The sequence below is a fragment of the Grampus griseus genome, assembly GCF_964374135.1.
Source record: "Grampus griseus genome assembly, chromosome: 4".
NCBI classification, from domain to species: domain Eukaryota; kingdom Metazoa; phylum Chordata; class Mammalia; order Artiodactyla; family Delphinidae; genus Grampus; species Grampus griseus.
The window spans coordinates 110,504,004-110,521,648 of NC_138997.1; the positions used below are offsets into that span (position 1 = coordinate 110,504,004).

At 37.7% G+C, this 17,645-nt stretch overlaps 1 protein-coding gene across 1 annotated transcript in view; it reads left to right on the forward strand.

The window, feature by feature from the left end:
- ARHGEF38 (Rho guanine nucleotide exchange factor 38) overlaps positions 1-17,645 on the forward strand; it is a gene marked incomplete at its 3' end in the record, with an annotated part of 153,093 nt that overhangs the window by 32,828 nt on the left and 102,620 nt on the right. Inside the window, exon 2 of the mRNA XM_082653586.1 lies at positions 6,644-6,825. Within this exon, the coding sequence (XP_082509712.1) occupies positions 6,644-6,825 (182 nt within the window). The remainder of the gene's footprint in view (positions 1-6,643; positions 6,826-17,645) is intronic.

Below are 17,645 nucleotides of genomic sequence, written 5' to 3' on the forward strand. Positions count from 1 at the left end.
TTGCTGTTGTCACTTCCATGACCTTCAGAGCCACTGCCACAGCTGGAACTACCACTTGAGCTATTGTGTGGCTGCTTAGGGAAACTATTAAACTGAATTCAAGACAATAATGCATTAGAACACAAGGACTATCTGGTTTATTATTGATGTCTCTCTAACTGAAAACTTTTGTACAATCTTGTACCTATCCTCCAAGTGTGATTCTTCTGGCCTGTACTGGAAACCAAGATGTTAGACAAAGATGAAAAAAACTATATTGAAAGAAAAAGTCTAACTGACAATCTCATGTTTATTTCACTACTGAAACTCAAACTATTGTGGCACAGGCAATCTTGGACTAGTAGCTTGGGAAGATTCCTTAAGGAACACTGAAAGGTGGGAGGAAACTTACATGTAGTTCAAGTTCTTAAGACGACCAGTCTGAACAATGACCATGATCTTTTAGGGATTAGATTATGTGGGGATATTGGTTTCCTATTGCCTCTGTAACAAATCACCACAAATTTAGTGGTTTAAACTAACACATATGTATTATCTCAGTTTCTGTCGGTCAGAAGTCCAGAGCGGCCGAGTTTCTGCTTAGAGTCTCACAGCTGAAAGTAAGGGGTCAGTAGAGCTGTGCTCCTTTCTGGAGGTTTGAGGGGGGAAGCCTTTCCTCACTCTTTAGGTTGTTGGTACCTATTTCCTTGCTGGCTATCAACCAAAGGATGTTCTCAGCTTCTAAGGGCCACCCGCATTCCTTAGCCCTTAGTCCCTCTTCCTCCATCTTCAAAACCAGCACTGGTGGGTCAGGTCCCTCTCAGTCTTCACCTCTCCTTGTGTTCTCTTCTGCTTTTAAGGGCTAATGTGATTAGATTGGGTCCATCAGGATAATCTCCCCATCCCAAAGTCTGTGACCTTAATCACATCAGCAAAGTCTCCTTTGCCGTGTGAGGCCACATATTCACAGGTTGCAAGGATTAAGGTGTAGACATCCTTGGGGGTCCATTTTCTGCCTACTACAGTGAGCAAGAATCCAGATTATAGAAACCAGGAGAAAGTGTATCAATAGTGGAAAGGGAAGTCAGGACCACTAACGTCTAGGTATGAAGGCCACTGATATCCAGAGATATTTTCTGAAGCCCAGAAGTTTCTCCATGAAGACATGCAACAGGACATTAGCAGATATCCACGAATCAGACTCACAGCTGAGGCTCATGCAAGGTAGGATTTGATGTTAATAGAAAGCCCTTAGCCTGATGGCCACTGGTAGTCTTTCAGACACCACTCAAATTTATCCAGGCTGGTGTGCTTTCCCTCTCTGGAATGACAGAAAACTCTTCAAGGAAGAGGAAGCCCTGAGGCACCAGTCTTATCTCCTGCTAAAGCTATCTCTTGGGCTTCCCTTTGAGGTTGGCATTTTCAATCCGATTTTGGGGCTTTCAGCCTGTTTAAATTACAGGCCACCAGCAGAATATCTTTTTTAGGTGTTTTCTTTTATCTCTCCTTATAGATTGCCTAGCCATGGTCTGAGTTCATATCTCATTTGTATGCTTTTGCTGAACGTGGCAAGGAAGAATCAGAGCATGCCAACATTTTGATTTTTTCTACCATTTCCTCTAATTATATGCCTTAGTATGCGGTAATATAGATTTACCAAATATTTTGCCACTGGATGGTAATGATCACCAACTCTCCAGACTACAAATGTCTTCCTGGTATCCTTCCTCTCCCACTAGGCCACTTTCACATTACAGGTTGCATTATTTGCAGCACTTAAATTTCTAGATACCAAAATCTCTGTCATATACTAATAAACTTTCCTAAAAACAACAGAAAAATGTGGCTTAACACATGGAAATTTATGTGTCTCATTCAAGAAGTCTAGGAGTAAGGAGGCTCTTTACATCTTTCCATACACTGCCATCCATTGTGTATAGGTCTTAATCTTTGTGGTTAGTACTTCATGGTTCCAGCATGGCTGCTGCACCTTCAGGATTCACATCCACATTCCGGGCAATAAAAAAGAGGCAAGAAACATAAGGGGTGAAGGATGGAAGGAGGGGCATCCCAACCAAGTTTGCCTTTTTACAGACTCCTGAAACTCCTCTCAGATTTTTGCTTACATCTCTCTTTTGCCATAAATGAGACATAGTTTTAAAAAGAATCTAAGAAGTAAGCATTTTTATCTATTCAGGGTTCAATTTATAAAAGACAAATGGGAGAATAGATATTGGACAGGCAAATAGCAGTGTCTGACAACTATATTGCTATTGTAAAGAATAAAGATATCTGTATATATATACATGCTTACCAAACAAAATTACCACCATATAATGCTAAAGTTGAAAAAGCAAGTTGTAGAGGAACGTGTATATGGTATATGTTGTTAAAAAGAAAAACAATTAACTGCTATATGTATATATATATGTGCATGAAAATATTTTGGGAAGGTTATACACTAAACTGGAATACAGCTAAAACTACAGTGAAAATTATATTACAGCTATAAACAGGAATTGCATCTAATAATAATAGCAAACATTTACACAATATCTACTATTCTTCCAAGCACTGTTGTGTTTAACAAACATTAACTAATTTTATCTTCACAATCACTTTATAAGGTTTTACTAATATTACCCTTAATTTACAGATGAGGAAATGGATGCACAAAGAGTTAAATACCTTGTTCAAGGTCACATACCTAATGTTAGAGGTGGAGTTTGAATCCAGGAAGTGTGGTGCAAAGTCTAGGCACTTAACCTTGAAATATATATATAATTTTATAACTTGATAGAATTAAATCAATTACCTCTCCTTAAAACCCACCCCAAAACAGCAGCAGCACTAGCAACAACAGCAAAGCAGAAAGAGTGCACATCAACTCTAAGCAAAACGTGGGCTCTCAGTGAAGATTGTCATCAGTCCTCCCCAGCCATGCCCTTACCTTCAGGTGCTTTTTCATCTCTCTAGAAGACCAGGGTTCTCCCCACACATACTCCCAGCCCAGGAGATCTACCCAGGATTCCAATCACCAGCTCTATTCTGAATTTCCTCCATGGGCGATGCCCCTATTTTTCTTTCTCTTCCTCTTCTATCTGAACATAGCTGTCCACCCACTTTGGAGTCATGCATTTTTCTTGACAAGTTGATAACTATAAAATAATGAGATAACTGTTTGCCCTAAGGGGCGGAAAAGTTCAAGAGCTGAGAGAAAGAACCCTGTCATTCCCATGTCTGTGGAAATAACTAACATTTATGTGGTTTTAAAGACCTTAAGGAGCTTCCACATACCGTCGCTCATTTAATTCAGTCTTTATGATAACTCTGTGATGGTTTTCATTCCTAGTTTACAGATGAGGAAACTGAGGCTCTGTGAGAATAGGTACTTTTTTTTTTTTAATCCACCAAGTTCTCTCTGTGAACAGTGGCAGAGGTGATCTTAAGTCTGGTTATCCTTTCCCCAAACTGCAGCAAACTCCTTTTACATAAACTTTCTTGGCCAGGAATTTCCACATATGTTACTCATGAAATCTGTAGCTAGAATAGTGAAAATTTATCATCACTGCTGGAAAAATAAAGCTCGAGGGTAAAAGAAAGAGGTTGGGCAAGGGGAGGTCACTTACATGGTACCGTTTTCATTCACAGTAGCATATTTCAGTTAAAACTATCTAAATGTCCTTTTAGCCTCCATTTCCCTTTAGTTTTGACACAGTCTTTTAGTTTATGCTAACTACTGGAAAATAGTCATTCCTAAAGATTTATTTTTCCTTTTTTCCTAAATACTTAGCTCCTCTGTTGCTTTATCTAGAAATAAAAGATTATTATGGCTGACTGCTGATTTGGGTGATCTATATTGGTCATATTCGTGTGTTACAAGTAGTTTTACATGTAAAAACGTAGTATAACTGAAATGTAAACGTTTTAAAGGTTGAGAAGGATCTTATAAAAACAAAGCTTGTGCCCACAATGCATTGCAGAGAGTTTGTTGGTTTAAGAAATGCGAACAGAACCCGTGTTTAGAGACCGGATGGGAAAATGATTGTTTTCCGGAAACAATCGGAAAATGACCGGAAGTCTTTGTTCCCACAATAAATTTGAGTCAAAAGAACAAACAAAGGTAGCTCTCAAGATTGCTCCACTCTGAATTCTCTAAGCAGGTTTTTATCCCTGAAAGGAGAAGTTTCTGAAGTTGAATATCTTGACTGACATTTTATTTCCACCCCTGTGACCCCCTAACTTGATTTCTAACAAGATATTGAGCAGGATTGGAAAATCTAATTTTTAATTAATAAAATCTGATATTGTACATTTAAAGTGCAGCAACTGGAGAAATCTGTAAAATAAGTTAAATTGATGTAGTAATTGAGTCCTGGAATTGAGAACTAAAAAGAACCTGAGAATGTATTTTTGGAATATTTCTTGGCCAAAGATCAGGAAAGACTCCCTTCTCCTTGCTAGGCCCCCCTTATTTGTAAGGCACAAAATGTTTAGAACTTGGAAAAGCAGACATCGGTTAGAACATTTTTTCAGCAGTGCCCCTTTTATTTTTGAGGTAATATTAAATAATAATTGAATACTATCCATACTGGTTTGAAGTTTCTGTCTGTGAGCTGTTTTATATATCCCAGGATAAGAGAAGCCCCGTCATTCCCCTCTCTGCCCTCTGACTTCCAGCCCCCAACCTTTTAGAAGGAGCAGCCAAAGGTAGGCTCCCAAAGGTCACAAGGTCCACTTGTGAATACAACCTGTTCACTGCATCTCTCCTCGCCAGTGACCTGCCTTTCTCTTTTATATCCAGAAGAGTTCATAATAGTGACGCCTAATTGTAACTCTTCCTGTCGAATTTGGGGTGCTGAGAGACAGGCTTCTTATACCTTCCAATAAAAGTATCATAAATTAGGAAGAACCCCCAAATTCTCATAACACAGATCAGGATATGAAGGCTCCTTACATGATTCTCTTCTTCAATAACTTATGTAGATTATTTCTCTGGCACTGAATGACCTAAGCCTTGTAAAACCATGTGCTGTTAAGTGCTATTGGTCAAATCCTTCTTCTTTCCTGATGAAGGAAGAATAGTTTCCAGGCAAATGACCCAGAAGCATATTCACCTGCAAGTCAGGATTTTCCAAAGGCCAATCTAGTGCACCTTCCAAACTAATGCTGGAATTACCACCACAGTATGCTTCCCGAGGTTTGATTATGAAGCCTCTGTCGGGACTCCTGAAGTGACTGGGCCAGGGACAGAGGAATGCTCACTATTCTTAGTGTCTCTTCACATTCTAGGGGCAGTCTCTTTACATGAACCATTAACTCTGCTATGATAGTATTTCTCCAGTTGTCTTAGCTCTGGGGTCAGCCAAGAGAACATCCTCTCTTTATTTCCACTTCCATAAGTGTGATCTGTGCACTTTTTCCCCCATACAGAGTCTTTCTAAGCCCTTTTGTAAAGCTCTACATCCTTAGGAAGTAGTGTCAGCATTAGAGATGTCTTACACATCAGTTACTAGAATCATATTAGTTTCAAAGGAAATAAAATTACTTCTGCAACTAGAGGCTACAATGAAAATTAAGTTTGTGATGACATCAGGCTTGAAGCAAATCCATTTACACACACACATACACACTGCCCCACTATCTGTCACTGCTCTGATTTCATCTGTGACCTAGTTGTGGCTTCCAAAATTTTACATCACCATGGGGAAGCTCATCCTTGAAGATATTTAGCTTTCTTACATTTTACTTTATATAAAACCTTGGCTACATGTGAGGCTTCCCATTTATCTCAACATCTCCTCAGCACTGTGATTTTTTTAATTAGAAATTTCCGTTTGGCAGCTCAAGTATTCTGAAATAACAAGATATGCATCCCATTGAAGATGAGCTGTGAAAAATCCTAGTTGAAATTTGTTTAACCTACCACTGCCTCACTCATCAGAAATTCTAACTGTGAACTGAAAGACAAATCTCAATCATGTACAATTGTTTTCATGGAGATCTGTGTACCACCCACTGAGAATGAGGGGCAATTATTTTTAATAATAGAGACAAAATTGGAAGGTGTTCCACTTACTAATTAAAAATCTTCCCTTGACTTAAATGTGTCCAAAAGAAATTCTGAACTATGATTTTATGCATTTTATCTCTAGCTGAAGACCAGGTTTATAACCTAATATAGTAGCAATGGGATATTTTAAAAACTAGACATGTCAATTTTTTTTTTTTTTTCGGTACGCGGGCCTCTCACTGTGTGGCCTCTCCCGTTGCGGAGCACAGGCTCCGGACGCGCAGGCTCAGCGGCCATGGCTCACGGGCCCAGCCGCTCCGCGGCATGTGGGATCTTCCCGGACTGGGGCACAAAACCGCGTCCCCTGCATCGGCAGGTGGACTCTCAACCACTGCGCCACCAGGAAAGCCCTATGTCAAATATTTTTTAACTGACCTGTTAGAAGTATTCATTCTCACACCTCTTCCTTCTCATAGTTTCATAGGATTCCAACCTTAAGGGAAACTTCCACACATCACTTCCCAAGAACACACGTGAAGACACTCTAAGCCTTTTCCCTTGCTAACAATAATCCTGCAGTGGCGTTGTTTGTAATGAAGGAACCAGAAATCTCAATAGAATGCCTCACACGTACATGTTTTCATTTAACAGAAAAGATGACCTCACAGGCTGGGTGTTCCACGGCTGAGACCCTAACTCAGGAGAAGGAACATCAGAGAATGATGGCAAAGCGTTCGAAAATCATCAAGGAGCTGATACAGACAGAAAAAGACTATCTCAATGATCTAGACCTGTGCATTCGAGAAGTGGTTCAGCCCTTGAGAAACAAACAGGTAAATGCAACTTTGAGGGTCCCCCCTGCCGCCACCCATATCCTAAACAGGATCACCAGCACCATGAAATCGGCACTCAAGTGCATCAGGGTACCCTCTGCCACAGCGACGGTGGAGTGATGGGCCTCCTCCCCTGAGGCCCTGGGTGTGAGCTAGCAGAGGCATCCTCAGACTCAGACTTCTGTCAACACAGGGACACCCAGAGTCAAGGAAACTGTATTCTAAACTATGGGGGAAAGGAAACTCGGTTTTTGCCATTTTGAAATTTCAATGTGTTCTTTCTTGGATTCCTGTGGAACTGCTAACAAAATGTGAGCAATGAGTTTTTAGCAGTTTAGGAACAACGCACTTAATTTGATCCAAAGAAGTCAAGGTTTCAGAAGAGAAAAATGTGGGGTTTTTCTCCCCCCTACATTGAGAGCTCAATTAAACTTATGACTATTAACTAAGTAAAATTCAACACAGAAATTAACCTGAATGTAAGATAAAAAATTTCTCTTTGATAGGACTGTCCTCAGACAAAACTTGAGGTGTTTGTAAGTTAATCATTCTCCTCCTTTTTAATCAAGGCCTTTTCAGGGAATTTCTTTCAGGCAATTAGAGTAAAGATACAAGGATGTTTGTGTGTGTATATATATATGGTCACTAGAGCGGTAAGTGGTCCTCATATACAATTCAAACAATATACAAAAACCATAAACAAAAACATAAAGTAAAAATGATCAGAAATTCCACTACTCAAAGATAATCGCTATTCACATGGTTGGGAACATCCTTTCAGACATCAGTTTGGATACTTACATATCAACACACACATATATATTTTTACATAAATGTAATCAGAACCACACATGCTACTTTGTAACATACTTGTTTCATTCAGCAGTCTGTTGGGTGTATCTTTTCATGGCCTCTAACACTTTGCAATGGTTTTCTACGGTTACTGATGCAGAGACACACATATTTTGGGTACCGTCACCTTATCTGCATAGAATAAATTCTTAGAAGTGGAATTGCTAGGTCAAAGGATATGCATATTTAGGATTTTGATAAAGATTGCCAACTGACAACCAAAAACTTGATACTGTTCTAATTTTCATTCCCATTAATATTGCTTGAGAGGGTGCTTCTCTGCAGCCTCTTTAAAGCTGAGCATTATTGGTTTTACAAACAATGAAGACCAGGTGTCTTCGATTTCTTCTGACAAATATCTTCTTATATATTCATCAGCCATTTCTATTCATTTAATCCCTATTCATATCCATGTCTGCCCTTTAAAAAAGTTATGGCTTGTCTTTTTCTTATTGTTTTATAAAACCTCTTTTTACATTAGGGATATTCTTTTTCAACCCTGCATGTTGAAGCTAATTTTCTCAGTTTGTCCTTTGCCTTCTAACCTTGATTAAGGTTAAAAAGTCAAAATCTTCTTTATGGTTTATTCGTTTGTTTTTGCCATGTTTAAGTGGTCGGATATATCCAACTTTGTGGATTCTGGGTTTGGCATCGTGACATGTACCCCATGATTATAAAAATATGGTGAGTCAATAGTTCCAGCATCAATTATTCAATCTTTCCCCCAGTACTTACAACATCCAGAAGCAAAGTTTATATTTCTTAGCACAAGACTCTTCTCAGAAATAATAGAAAAAGTGTCTGGTCTACAAATCAGGGAAAACCAGTGTAGATCAAGGTGACCTTTGATATAAAAGGTTTTTTTTTCTTTGTTTGGTTTAGGACAATGTATAAAGAAAAGTGGCAAAGCAGGCTTGGCATATTTCTTCCTAGGGAGTCATCTTTAGTTTTCTTCCCTCATGACTTTTTATTAGGTACTTACTATTTGTTGGATCCTGTTCCAAACACTTCATTAGTATTCTGATTTAATCCTCTTGCAGTTCTCAAGTTAGAAGGCAACTTTCTGAATCTGGAAATTTCTTAGTAATTCTGTAAAAGTAGGAATAACATTCATGGTCATGATAACAATTTGCTCTCAAGTTTCATTGCTAAATATATAAAAATATTTTTGGTGTGTTTTTCATTTAATATAAACTAGCTGCACTGATGCAACCGCTATTCTGGCAGATATCCAGAATAGAGATCTATAATTATTCAAATATTGATTTTAAATGCACGTGGCTTTAGACTCTACCACTATCTACCCTCCCTTACGGTACAGTCCTAACCAGTCACTCCTATCTTTGAAAAAATTTAAACCTAGCTCCATGTCTCCATAACTTCTCTCTCTCCCTACCTAATTTTGCCATCCATTTTTGGTAATTTCAACATTCAGGGAAACGATCCACGCAGCCTCCCCCACGCAGCCTCCCAGCCTCTCACTCAGTTATTTGTCTGGTTTATATCCAGCGATCTTTCCTCAACCCCATCTCAGCCACTTGTTCCAGGGCCACATCCTACAACCATCATGATCAATAACTTCACACCCTCAGAATCAGAATTCCAGGCTTACCGTTCTCTAACCCCCATGTCCTCTCTCTCAGCTCATTCCCGCTGCTATAGCCGACAATTTCCTGATGCCGCCAGGACTTCCACCCTACTGAGGTCATCATTGCCTTTTCACATGTTCATCAAGCCCACACCTGGTTTAGTTCCCATGGGTCCTTCATTTTAAAAATCACTCCTTGCAGATGAACTCAATTCCCTTTTCGCTCTCTTTCCATTTACTTGCCTGAAAACACCCGCCCTCCATGAAGTTCCATTTTCTGCCTACTTTCTACCTTTATCCATGCAGCTAAACCAATCTCTTAAAATTCATGACCATTTCCTTCAAGTGGGCCCCCCAGTAATGTCTCTGAAAGTATTCTTTCACATCTTTTTCTTGCTCCTCGCATCTCAAACACTCCCTCTTTTCTTTGAACTCTCACACTTTTCCATCATTTCATTGAGAAAATAGACACAGTAAGAAGGTTCACACACTTCCATCACCAAGTCTACCAAACTACCTGCATCTCTACCCATATAACCTGGCCAGAAAACTTCTCTACTAATGCAGGATTCTACCCCCTCAAGCTTACTCCAGAATTTTAGTCCTGACAGTGTCCTTTTTCTGTCCTGCATAATTGATTTTACTCTCCCTATTGGATCTTTCTCATCATTGTCTATCTTAAAAAACAAAAACACAAACTCTCTCTTGATCCTAAAAGAGTCGTCTATATTCTCTATCTTTATTTCTTTCTCTTTTTAAGTTGAATATGAAGTATTTAATATGTATAAAAGCAAAGGTGATTAAGACATGTTTCAAAATAAGCACAATTTACCAAAATTCTGTCCCTGTGATGAGTTAATGATCAATATAAAAAAGACTACATATATAAGAAAATACCTCCCTTTGAATTCATAATCCATTTTTGTATCAAATGGAATAAGACGTTTATTCAGAATGAAAAGGTTCTCAATTTTACACCATCTACTACACTGGTGCGTTAAACTGGTGTCACCAATATACATGCCATTGCTGAGCTATACTCTTGTGTATGCTCTCTAATTTTTTTGTGTTTTCACTTTTGTTGTCTTTCTTAATTTTTGCTTTCTATGTAACTCTTAGGAGCAATTCTAAGAATTGGTGTTTCAGACCGTGCAAAATAAAATGTTTCCATTATGGTGACATGTCGTTTACTTATTGGGCATGTTTAACTTTGGCTCTCAATACTTTGAATTACCGTTCTCGTAACTCTAACTCATATTTCCTTTATTATGCTATTGAGATTGCTTATAGCTTCTTGATTTTTCACATCTGGCACTTCCCTTTGTTTAGTTATCTTTCAGTGCTCTCTGCCTTCCTCGTGGAATTTAACTTCAATTCAGTAATCTGTATGTCCTCTCCACTAATGTTGTAATAGCAATCAGTGGGAGGTTTCTAAGGTCTCATGTCTGATCAACCTTTTCCCCACTTCTTAATGCTTTGAAGCTTTGGTTAAGTAAATAAATGCTCAGGAATTCAGATGATTCTTATAAACATTTATATGCGTGCTGAGGTAGTTAATTTATGCCACCAGTTCGTTAACTTTACCACCTTTTCATTGTTCATTAGGTTTTTCATGTCCTCCTTCCCTCCCAAGCATTTCAGTACCATGGGCTTTGCACACAAGCCACCTGTCATCAGTTAGTGTCAAAATTTAGAAATTAACACATACAGTTTTCATGTTACCATGGAAATGGTCTGCAAACCGTGCTTAGCTAAACCAGAGGCAACATAATTACATATTTTACATGTACAGGCTAGGCTGGAAGGGACTTTGGGATGTCATCTGATGGATGTCTTTTCTCTTGTTGAGAAGACTGTCTTTTCTGCGTTGTATTTCCTCCATGTCTTCTTTCTACGCAACTGATCCATGTCTTTTCAGTCCCAGAAGAAACAAGTCAGTTTATAAAAGTGAATACAGGAAGAAGGAAGTTGAAAACTGAGAAAAGCACTGCTCTGAGTGAACTTGCATGAATGAATCGGGGTACAAATGAATGTCTGGACCCAGCGCTTGACCAACACCTGTTTTGTGATAATTGTAGTTATAAAACTTGATCTTAATTTCAAGGCTTTTCTATAAACAAAACTTCACCTAACTGAAAGCAAGGTCAAATCCAGCAGTTACATCTTCTTTAGTGACAGCATTGTGAGAGGTTTTGCAAAGAAGGCAAAAATTATCCACAACATTCAGTGTTGAGACATTTGGTGGGAAACTGGTCCTATTATTTATTATCCAAATAGGGCTATAGAAGAGACTCTACATTTTTGGCAGTAAGTCAAACTAAATCAAAACCAGAGTAAATTAACCTAACCATGGAAAATGATTTTATGTGTAAGGAAAGGACCAAAAAGTGATTGAAAATAATAGTTAGAGAAATTTAAATACATGTTTTTACTTTTCTTAGTTTTTAATTATTGTTTTATTTGTAAAATTCACATAATACAAAAATACCAAAGATCTCAAGACACGATAACATCTTATAGCTATTTAGTTTCCTTTTCTAGAGGCAAACACCATTACCAGCTTCTTTTTACCCCTCTAAGGGTATTCTATTTATGTATATATATTTGAATACACATTTAGTCAATTTTCATCTATGTAATAAGAAAGTTATATGTATTTATTTTGGATTCACTCATATTTGATCTAATTGTGTGAATTATACTTGACATTTTGCGTTTTCTGAAAAAAGGGCAAATAATTTTGTACTGACAATAGCTCAATTGGAATTTTCTGTTAAAATTTGGATACCCTTGGGCTTCCCTGGTGGCACGGTGGTTGAGAGTCCACCTGCCGATGCAGGGAACACGGGTTTGTGCCCCGGTCCGGGAAGATCCCACATGCCGCGGAGCGGCTAGGCCCGTGAGCCATGGCCACTGAGCCTGCGCGTCCGGAGCCTGTGCTCCGCAACGGGAGACGCCACAACAGTGAGAGTCCCGCGTACCGCAAAAAAAAAAAAAAAAAAAAAAAAAAAAATTGGATACCCTTTACGGCAGCAATTTTGTAAGTAATTTTCATTAGAAAAAATATATAGAAGAAAATAATCACCTATAGCTTTACCACTTAGAAGTAAGCACTATAAATATTTTGGTTTATTGTCTAGGTATATACAGATATACCCAAATATTTTGTGCAATTGTAATCATACCATAAATACCCTTATGGAACCTCTTCCCCCTGAGAAATATATTTACATGTTTTATTTTAAGCCATAAATAACAAAAAGTAATTTAAATGGAAAATACTTCATTTTCTTTATTGAGGGCCCATAAATTTGAGGAGAACAATATCAAGCTCTCTCTGTATGCAGAGCCCCTTGATGGAAAATGGTGCCCACAAGTATTATCATGCAAGTCTATGTGTCATGATGGCAACTGTTCTGTGTGATACATGTGACCTATAGTACACCGTATTGACATCCTACCAAAACCCTCTCCCTCAGTGTCCAAAGTGGGTGAGGGGAGGCCTGGAATAGGAGAACATGAAAGACAGGGAATTAGAGAGGACAAAACTTTAACTTGTCCTTTTTTTTTTTTTTTCAAAGAGGCAAGGGAGGGAAGGGACCACAGGGCCCAGGGAATCAGTTTCCTGCTCCTGTCCCCTACTTGAGTGAAGTTGCTATAGCTTAAACTGTATCAACCCTGATAGAGAAGCTTATGTGTGAGGAGAGAACACGGAGCAGATCAAAGTATCTCTGAAGGGGGACAGGGAGAAGGAGGGTGTAAGTACATCATGATAATAAAAATACTGTTCAAATACTGTAATGTCATGAAAATCTGTATATAACAGAAAGATGGCCATGGCCCAATTGATGTCCTATGAATTTTAAGCTATAGTTACTACATTTTAGTTTAGTGAATGATTTTTATTTTCCTTAGGAGTTTGCTGTATTTTAAATGGCTCCCTACTCACCAGAATGAGTCCATTGCTGTCTTATATAAAGGGGACTCTAGCTTCAGCACATGTTCTGGGAATTTCTCAGGCTTCCATTTTCTGCCTTTTCATCTGAGGTTCCTGGTTGGACATTCCTGGTGTCTGTCTTGACCCCTCAAATCTGGGTTCTACCTCAATATCCAGGGCCTGGCTGCCTTTCTACCTGAAAACTGCTCCCAGGAGTTATACAAAGCACAGAGGCTGGGCAGCAGACCCTTTGGACAGCCTGCTTGTCTCACAATTTTAGTTTTGCTCCTTGGATGCACTCTCTGAGATTACCCTTAGTGCTGTCTGAATCGCCTCCTTAATCCCCTCCCCAGCCCAGCTCTCAGACACCCACTTCTCCAAAAGAGGAATTCAGATAATGAAGTGAAATGAAACTTTGCCAATCTCACTGAACAAAGAACAGAATTACAGTCATGATAATTCACTGAAATACAAGATAAAAGAACCAAGGCAGAAGTATTTTATCTAGTAATTATTAAAATATACCCAGCCTTCATTTATAGATAGATAGGTAGATAAATTAGGTTTCTCAAAGCTATTTACTAAAACTTTGCCTGCATAACAAATAGAGGAAATCCTAGGTGAGCAAATATCTATTGTCATAAATCTTTAAGTGTCATAGGACTCCTGTCAAAATTGTCTTCTCTAGCTGTCACCTTCACTAAAAGACTTTTACTGTTGTCAGAAATAATAGTCATTCACTTTTGTTTAATAGGCAACCATGCAATTTTTGCCCTCCTGTTTTTTCTATTACTGTACCCAGCTACTCTTTTTTTTTTAAGACTTAGAGCACTTTTAGATTCACAGCAAAGTTGAGGGGAGATGTTCCATATACTCCTTGGCCTCACACAGGTATAACCTCCCCCATTATCAACATCCCCCACCAGAGTGTTAGTTTCGTTACAACTGATGAACCTACATTGACACATTGTTATCACCCAAAGTCCAGAGTTCACATGATGGTTCATTTTTGTGTTGTCTATAGGTTTTGACAAATGTATAATGACACGTCATTATGGTATCGTGGAGGGTATTTTTACTGCCCTAAAAATCCTCTCTTATTCCCAGAATGTCATATAGTTGGAATCACACAGTATGTAGTCTTTTCAGATTGATTTCTTTCACTTAGTAATGTGCATTTATGGTTCTTTCTTGTCTTCTTATGGCTTGATAGCTCATTTCCTTTTATGGCTGAACAGTATTCCATTGTCTGGATGGACCACAGTTTATTTATCCATTCACCTACTGAAGGGCATCATGGTTGCTCCCAAGCTTTCACAATTATGAATAAAGCTGCTACAAAAAACAATGTGCAGGTTTTGTGTGGACATAAGTTTTCATTCCACTTGCGTGAAAACCAAGAAGCATGATTGCTGGATCATATGGTAATATGTTTAGCTTTGTAAGAAACCACCAAATTGTCTTCCAAAGTGGCTGTAATATTTTGCATTCCTGCCAGCAATGAATGAGAGTTTCTGTTGCATCACATCCTCACCAGCATTTGGTGTTGTCAGTGTTCTGGATTTTGGCCATTCTAATAGGTGTGTAATGGTGTCTCATTGCTTTAATTTGCATTTCCCCAGTGACATATGATGTGGAGCATCTTTTCATATGTTTATTTGTCATCCGTATATCTTCTCTGGTGAGGTGTCCATTAATATCTTTGGCCTATTTTTTAATTGGGTCGTTTGTTTTTCTATTATTGAGTTTTAAGAGTTCTTTGTATATTTAACAATCTTTTGCCAGATGTGTCTTTGAGAATATTTTTCCCATTCTGTGGCTTGTCTTCTCTTTCTCTTGATATTGTCTTGCATGGAGCAGAAGTTTTTCATTTTAATGAAGTACAACTTATCAATTATTTCTTTCATGGATCACGCTTTTTTTGATGTACCTAAAAAGTCATTGCCATACTCAAGGTCATCTAGGTATTTTCCTATGTTATCTTCTAGGTTTTTTTCTTAATAATTTTGCATTTTACATTTAGTTCTGTGATCCATTTTGAGTTAATTTTGTGAAGGGTGTAAAGTCTGTATCTAGATTCATTTTTTTACACATGGATGTCCAGTTGTCCCAGCACCATTTGTTGAGAAAACTATCTTTGCTCCATTGTACTTCCTTCATTCCACAGTTAAAGGTAAGTTAACTATACTTGTGTGGATCTACTTCTGAGCTCTTCTATTAATCTATTTGTCCCTTTCCCAATACCATACTGTCTTGATTACTGTAGCTTAATGATAAGGCTTGAAGTCAGGTATTATCAGTATTCCAACTTTGTTCTTCTCTTTCAATATTGTGTTGGCTATTCTGGGTCTTTTGTCTCTTAATATAAACTATATAAACCTTAGAATCAGTTTATCAATATCCACAAAAGAACTGCTGGGATTTTGATTAGGATTGCATTGAATCTATAGATCAAGTTGGGAGGAACTGACATCTTGACAATATCGAGTCTTGCTATCCATGAACATGGACTATCTTTCCATTTATTTAGTTCTTCTTTGATTTTGCTCATTAGAGTTTTGAGCTTTCCTTAGATAGGTCTTGTACATATTTTGCTAGATTTATATCTAAATATTTCATTTTGGGGGATGGTGTAAATGGTGTTGTGTTAGTAATTTCAAATTCCACTTGTTCATTGCTGGTATGGAAAGCAATTAACTTTTGTCTATTAACCCTGTAAACTGCAACCTTGCAATAACCACTTAGTAGTTCCAGGAGTTTTTTTTTGTTGATTGTTTTGTATTTTCTACATAGAAAATAGTGTCATCTATGAGCAAAGACAGTTTTATGTCTTTCTTCCTAATCTGTATACGTTTTATTTCCTTTGTCTTATTGCATTAGCTAGAACTTCCAGTACAATGTTGAAAATGAGTGATGAGAGGGAACATCCTTGCCCTGTACCTGACCTTAGCAAATGTGCTTCAAGTTTCTCATGCTTAAATTAGCTGTAGGTTTTTTGTAGATATTCTTTGTCAAGTTGAGGAAATACCTCTCTATTCCTAGTTTATTGAGAGTATTTTTTATCATGAATAGGCGTTGGATTTTGTCAAATGCTTTTTCTGTATCTATCATATGATCATGTGATTTTTTTCTTTTTTTAATCTGATGTGATGTATTACATTAACTGTTTTTTGAATGTTGACCTGTCACTGCATACCTGGGATAAATCCCACTTGGTCATAGTGTATAATTCTTTTTATACATTTTTAAATTTAATATGCTAATATTTTTTGATGATTTTTGCATCTCTATTCATTAGAGATACTGGTCCATAGTTTTCTTTTCTTGTAATGTTATTGCCTGGTTTTGGTATTAGGATAGTTCTGGTCTCATAGACTCACCCAGCTACTCTTTCTGTCTCTGTTAACTTCCAAAATTTTCAGATTGTATTCTAGGCCTCAAATATATTCCACCTTAGTTCACTAAGCATAACTTCTTAAAATCAACTGTGTCTCCTCCATGAAATTGCTGTGAACTAAGTGGAATCAAGATGTTGATTTCTCACAGACATGTCTTATTTATGCAAGCAATCACCATACTCCATTCATAATATGTTCTATAATATCATATCAAAATTCAATGCACACATAGTCTTGCAAGATATTACAGTTGGAGGAACTTGTAAAGGGAACACAGGATCCCTCTAATTTTTATTTTTTACAACTGCATGTGAATTTACAATTATTTCAAAATAAAAAGTTTAATTTAAAATTATAATGCCCTTATTTTTTCTTTCTCTCTTCCTTTCTCTCCTTAACTATATTTAACTTTTAAATATACATGTAAAATTTTATATGCAAGAATGAAAACATTTCCTATGACTCTACCTTGTTTATTCTGCCAAACTTTCCAATTAATTATTTTTTTATTGTGATTTCAGGGAGGAAGAGACTACATTTTTAGTATAAGGATACACATTAAGTTGTTTAGAAGAAACTTTGTAATATAAAATAATCTCCCAAGTATCTTGGCTCTTTCTCGTGCTATGCTTAGAATACCAGAAATCTTTCTGGATTGTAAAACAAATGGAGGAAAAAACCAACTAAGTCCCTCTCTCCACTTCCACCTCCTTCTCAATCTAGTCCTTTCCCCTGCAGAGTCCAGTAGCTCCTGTGGTCAAACTTCTCAGTAACAGGACTTCACAGAGTGAGTGCAGAGATAAAAGCCAGGCTGATAATATGAAAACAAATGCTGCCCAGAAAGTCAGAAAGCACAGCACTTTATTTTAGTTGCTATATTAAATAAAAGTCTGGAAAAAATCAAAGCAATTCCTGCTAACTATAATTGAGATGCTGGGAGTAATGACTCAGAAATGCACTTGAATTTCTGATTCTGCTTTGTACTGACTTTTCTGAGCTAATGTGCTGACTTTAAAATACTATACTCTTGCTGGAAATCTTCTTG